The sequence below is a fragment of the Cololabis saira genome, chromosome 10 (genome assembly GCF_033807715.1).
Source record: "Cololabis saira isolate AMF1-May2022 chromosome 10, fColSai1.1, whole genome shotgun sequence".
In the NCBI taxonomy this organism is placed as follows: domain Eukaryota; kingdom Metazoa; phylum Chordata; class Actinopteri; order Beloniformes; family Belonidae; genus Cololabis; species Cololabis saira.
This window is the reverse complement of record NC_084596.1, coordinates 32,192,959-32,199,859: the sequence shown is the minus strand read 5'-3', so window position 1 is coordinate 32,199,859 and position 6,901 is coordinate 32,192,959. Positions and strand designations below refer to the sequence as shown.

The window sequence follows — 6,901 nt, the reverse complement described above, 5'->3', positions numbered from 1 at the left end:
TGATCCTGTGTTTGTTGTTATCATAGGTGTTTTTAATATGCATGCACCCTGTAAAGAATATGCACTTTACTTCAAATGAAGCAACCCCTGGATACTTTGTGGCACTTTTTGATTGATTATTTTATACATAAATTGTGCTATATTAAAGCAGCACAACGTAACTTTCAGCTTTTGTTGAGTTTGGCGTCTCCTTTGGACAAAAGCAGTAGTGCTTTACCAGTAGTGTGGCAGGGTTCCTACCATGCTCCTCAAAGTTACATAGTGCCAGTGAAGGCGATACAGACCCCTCAGACCATGACAGAGGTGTCATTAAACCTGTTGGAAGTTGATGTACCATCACAATGACTCTGGAAATATGATATTAAGGTGGAAAAGTTACGTAGTGTCGCTTTAAAGTCAAATAGATCTCTGAATTAAAGTGAAGAGTGAAGAGAATAAGAGTTGGTTGGTTGTCTATATTCGGCATTACATACAATTCTTATCGCTATTTTCTAGATCATGTACAGTATACTGATTCCCTTTTCTATGCAGATGATGACGACAACAAGCTGATCAGTTGGGTCGTGATTGACAGCCAGAAAGGTGCTGAAGATGGGTCGGAAGTTGGATCTGACGGGCCTGTCGGACAACGAGGCGTCCCACGTGCTGCAGGTGGTGCAGAGAGACATGAGGCTGCGCAAGAGGGAGGAGGAGAGACTCAGGTGAGCTCCGCTCTGCACGGACACAGGTGGGAGTTACAAAGTCTTAAGTCCAAAGTCAAACATTTACTTTCTATGATAAGTTATTGTGTGAGTTATTGAGTAAGTTATTTACTTACAATACAATTACATATGTCTTGATACAATGTACTTAGTTATACTGTATAGGGAAACTCATCTGAGTCATCTAAATGTAAAATAAGGCTGCTCATAGATTGTTTGTTCTTAGACGTTGATGTCCCTCTCTCCCTTATCATTTTCATGGCAGTTCTCATCAGTTTGATTGAACAGATATATTCCCTACCAAAGCATGTATTCTATGTTTTATGAGGCTTTCCAGCACAGCCTGATCAAACATGTAAATTCATTTAATTCAATTTTATAATTCAATTTTATTTATATAGCGTCTAATACAACAGATGTTATCTTCCAGAGATCCAGAACATGAACATAAACATAAACATGAACATAAACATAAATTAGTGTTTGGTTCAGACCGAACAGACGGTCTCAGCCCAGAGCTCATGGCAGAGATAAGCTCAGGTAATTATGCAAAGAAACCTGTTTGATCTGAGTTTCGTTGATTACCACAGGTATGGTAACTGAATTTACACACGCTCAGGCTAAAAAAGAAGTCATATTGAATTTTACACTTAATTGATGTTTAATATGAACCGTACTGGGGAGCTCATAAAGACCTGGAGGGCAGGGTTAGTTGAGTCAGAACATGACATTTTTACCTTCACAGTCTGAGTAAATCCGGTCAAAATGGAAAGTAGTTAGTTTAGTTTTGCACGTAGCCCAATTGATGCCCAAATTGAGGAAGAAAACACAACAGAAAGAGAATGAATGGTGCAGTTTTAGATAATGAATGCCAATCTTGCATTTTTTTTTTTTTTTTTTTTTTTTTTTTTATTTTGTTTATTTCGGCATGTTTATATAGACACATTTCATCTCCAGAACATTATACATTGCATACTCAGCACATGACGAAAAGGGTACGGGAGAAGCTGACGCTTATCAAAGTCCCGCCCCGTTCTATGTAAGATTCATGATCACATCAACAACAGAATTCAGTAAGATACATAGTTTACCACATAGCAATTTGTCTAATTTCATCCTTCACAGTCCAGATAGCATGTATGTTTGTACACGTGTCCAGTCCACTCATCCTGATCACCGTTCCTGTGATTTACTACTGTGTCCACTGTTCAGTTATTTTTATGTCCAAGCCTCTTTTTGCATGCAATCCACTTTGCAATGGAGGTGCGTGTGTCAATGCAGATTTTGATTAGTCGCCGTCCTCTGGCTCTCTAGCCGCCTTTGCCCCCTCCGCTCGTACTGACTTCATCTCTTCCCGAGCTTTGGACACCTCCGACCATACATAGAGCTCAATGTCACACACACACATTTTATAGTGACTTTGTTTTGTTTCCATGTTTTGTTTCCATGCCAGGTGTTCCAGTGCTGAATTTCCCACATTGCCATTGTTTTGTACACAAAGCCAGACATTGCCTTCCTGTACCTAGGTTTCATGGGCTAATATTGACAAACACAATCATTTTAAAGTAATGGTTTGAAAAATTATGAACTTTTCTTTTGTTTTGTCTGCTGTGCTTCCCGCAAGTGACCAAAGTGTTTTTAATTCAGGTTTGCAGTGCCCAAACTAGTTCATCATCATCACATTTTTTATCAAAGGTGACTTTAAACTATCTTAAACACTGAGGAATGTTTATTTTTTTGGAAAACAATGCGCAAAACATGAAAATATAAGTAAAATATAGTAAAAAGTAAAAATAGTTAAAAATAAATATATATATTAATAAATATACAGTATATATATATAGTCTATATATATATATATATATATATATATATATATATATATATATATATATATATATATATATATATATATATATATATATATATATATATATATACATATACATATACATACATATACAAAGGCACGTATGACTACTGGACAGTAGTTTTATTGTAGCATTTTCCCTGGCCCTCAGTTTTCATTTGAGGCATTTTTAAACCTTGGTGGAGATTTCCTTTGCCTTCTCTGAACTCTGACGTTTGTCCTGAAAACAGTACAACGGAAGTGCAGCTCCTTCCTGTTTCACCCAGACCAGCTTTAAAACACACAATCATCAGCCTCAGAGCCCAGACACAACACAGTCACACAATCTGGTAGTTAGGTGGGTCCTGGATGAAGTCTCTCACGCACGTTTGAGTCTGAGGAGTACAGTAGCAGGAAATTATTTGCTTATTATATAATATTCAGTTTTCTGAATTGCGAAAAATATCCTTACATAATTTATCTGTATCTCGCTTACGACGACTCATGATCCACTTACCAAACACTTACCTCCTACATTATTCCTCTTAGTTGGCTAAAGTGCTTTCAGTCAGCAGGGATCCCGATCAGAAGGACCACACAGATGAAAGATTAACTTAATTGGCTGTAATTTCCTGTAGATTGCAACATCAATTGGCCTTCATGTGCAACTTTGTCCAGCTAGATGTGAAAATGTTTGTCTAGGGTGTCAAAGTGAGTTTTATCTTTAGTTTTTGTTTGCTTGTTTTTTAGTCTTAAAAGTGATCATACCTTCTCATTTTTAGGCACTATGTTCAGTTTAGGTTTACCCAAATATAATAAAGCTTCTTCTCCTCCTGTTTATCATTATTGAAGTGACATCTATCCAGACTCCAAACTCAGCAAAGCAGGCTTTAAGTGCTTCTGTATTGGTGGCGACACATCTGCAAAGAATCCTATCATTTCTTTTTACTGAGTACTGTATTCTCATTTTTAAAAAGTGTCTTGGTTTTTCTTGTCAGAATAGCTCAGTTACGTCATTTGTACGACACTAAAACAGTTTAATGCTGTCCAAATTAATATACTCAATTTCTGCATATTACAATTGAATTGAGTCATTTTATTAATACAATCAAAATTAATTTAATGCCAATTTATAGGGGGAAATAGCATAACCAACAGCCAAAACATCAATATGGTGCTATCTGCATCCTGAGCAAGCAAGAGGCAATAGTGGAAAGGAAAAACCAAACAGAAGCGGACTCAGGGAAGGCAGCTACCTGCAACACTGGTTGGAGAGATGACAAGAAAGAAAGCCTAAAAGACATACAGTTCAGTCCAGGGAGATCAACCTATGACACGCAAAAGCAAACATTGGTAATTGCTATAAAGACATACAGTTACAGTGATTTTACTGTATCCTCATGTGTAGCTTCTCTTTTGAGTTGAACCAACACTAGTCACCATCATCTGATACAAGTAAAACTGATATTTAATGTTTTTAACCCATATTTGTAAATGCTCCTTGTTGAGCTTATGTGACGTGAGCCGCGGTGGTGTGTGGTGAGCAGTGAGCTTGAGGCAGCAAAGCGCTTACTAACTGCTAATCTTGTTATTGTTTACCGGGCAATGGTTAGACTTGTGGCATTTGTCTGAGCTGCTCAAATATGTTAATAGATTTCCAACAGTTTTTCTTGTTTGTGAAGATTCTTTTTTTGGTATTTTTTAAAAGCTGCAAATTTGCCAAATGAGGTTGTATTTGCCTGATACTAATACTTATTACAATCAGGTGATTTTTTTAATTATACTTTTCCACTATAAAAACCATAGGATTAAATGCAAGGGTACTAAGTCATGTGCATTTGAAAGCATTATGGTAAAAGCATTGTTTCTGTTAATACCTGATCCATTTGGTACATGAACTGCTTCTATTTCCTTTGATGAATGAACCATTTACATTTGATTGTACAGCCTGTCCTCCTTCATAAGAGAAGGACACATTAGTGTCACAGAGGCACGTAGAGCAGAACAAACAAAGAAGAGTGAAGTTAAATCAGTGGTTGTTGGATGTTGTTTTGTGAGAAGTTTGAGGTCATTGAAACAAGATTCTCTGCAGTTCTGAGTAGGGTGAAAGTATTTTATTAAAGAGAGAAAAAAAAAAATCAAACATTGACCAAATGATGTGGAAGCCACTCTCCTTTTATTTGTATCAATACTGCTTTTGACCACGCGGGGGCAGCATATCACAGGAGACTCATGAACAAGCGCCTCGTGCCAGAAACAACAAAGTGCGTCCTCACTCCTGGGAACAGTCATGTTAGTGGTTCCTTTGTTAACACGGCAAATTCATGTGCTCCCATGTGGTCAAAATTGATATTGCTACATATAAGGGGTTTAAAAGCCCTCACCAAAATAAAGCAGATATTTTACAGAGATTTACCGTCAACAGAACAAGAATGATGAGGTGTTAGTGGATTATGGAGTGGTTTTTCTTTTTTCTTTTCCCCAGCAGTGAAAACAGTCTGCACATTTATCAACAGGCTCAACAATTAAAGGATTCTTGAATGAGGACACAGCCATCCAAAATAGTTAGGAACAAAACTTCAAATATTCCTGTTTAGCTTCGGGAAATACAAACAGGAAACTGTTCAAAATGGATTGATACAAATGTTACATTTTCCCCATGTCAAATGTATTTAACATTTGGGTTGGATCAGATCATTTAAATAGTCCCCCTTATTGTTACTTTTGACTCATGTTCCTGTATTTTTCTTGCTTATCTTTCAGTCTAAAATGTCTGTTGAAATATTCAAATCAGTCCTCACTTTATTTTGACCAAATAGAGAGTGTGAATGTTACACTGAGGATAAACTGAAATATTCTGCATCGAGGTGCCCCCTAGTGGCCAAAAGCAGAACAGCTATCTGATACGTGTGTGTGTGTATACATATATATATATATATATATATATATATATATATATATATATATATATATATATATATATATATATATATATATATATATATATATATATATATATATATATATATATATATATATATATATATATATAAATGGGCTGATCAGAATAATGATTCATAATGATATTTGGGTCGGGTTGGGATAGGCTGGTCAGAATACTTATTACACTAATCATTGCACAAGATCACTTTTTTTTCTTTTCAAATATTATCGGCATCAAGCAAAGGTGGTTTATTTTCCTCTTCATGTGTAATTTCACCCTCTAATATTAAAAGCAGCTAGACAGCATTTTACATTTGGTATCCTCAACTCAGAATTGTTGTTATAATCCTGTCATTACACACTAACCCAGTTTAAAGGCAGCTGTTGGAACATTCAGGTCCAAAGGCTACAGCCGCTCTGGGAATATAGTTGATTCAGTTATTAAGTGTGAGGTCTGTTTGCTTTGTTGTGTATATTTCAAGTCTTTGAAAGCAAAAGGAAATCATCTTTCATTACCTGCTCCAGCTTCACGTTTCTGCCTGCGCCTCATCTTGTCAGACTTGATCAGTCTCCAGCTGTAATCATTTATAAATCATTCAGTCATGGCTGGTGCTCCTGTTGTCATGTTCTTTCCCTCAACTGCTACTTACTCTGTGATAACCCGTCATGTTTTTCTCATCATTATTCCATTTTCTTTAAGTCCCAGTTGGATGTATCTGTATTTGTTTAACATGGAACTATTCTTACACAGTTGCATTTGTTTGTATCAATAACCTTTATAGGTACTTATATGCATGCAGGTGTTGGTTCGCTGTGCTGTGCTAATGACTGTCAATACCAGTCATTTACAAAACGCATGCTAAACATATTGCCAGTGCAGCAGTGGAGGTGTACGGACCCCCCGAGGGACCACTGGTGATTCTTTTTTTTTTTTTGTTTTAATCTTTTGTACACAAGATAATACCATATTGACCCAAATATAACATGACCCCACACATAGAAGGACCCCACTTGTTTCACATCTTTCGTATTGTCTTTTACGTCAGAGCTTTTTCCATAGTAGAGCTAAAAAAGGACAGCAGCTTCTCCTGAGTCTGAGGGGAAGCGCTGGATGAAACTTGTTCAGCATTTGTTTTAGTGGTTATTGTATGTGTGAGTTTAAAACTGGGGGAAATACTGCATATTACTGACATTGAGAATGTGAATGCATAGCACTAGAAAAACAATAGACCACCATCGACCGAGACGTTTATTTGATTTAGGGATATTAATATTGAGATGACATTTTTGCTGTACAGTATCTATTTTGCTTCGGCTTGGCAGTTGTTTGATGGCATCAAAACGTATTGTTTGTTTCTTACTTCTGAGCCCCTCAACACCTCGACATCACTGCTATGACGGCATGTTT

At 36.6% G+C, this 6,901-nt stretch overlaps 1 protein-coding gene across 1 annotated transcript in view; it reads left to right on the top strand.

The window, feature by feature from the left end:
• The first annotated feature begins 565 nt into the window (after window positions 1-565).
• Window positions 566-6,901, top strand: part of LOC133452869 (rab effector MyRIP-like) — a 34,136-nt gene continuing 27,800 nt past the window's right edge. Inside the window, 1 exon segment of the mRNA XM_061732575.1 lies at window positions 566-701. Within this exon segment, the coding sequence (XP_061588559.1) occupies window positions 592-701 (110 nt within the window). The 5' untranslated portion in view covers window positions 566-591.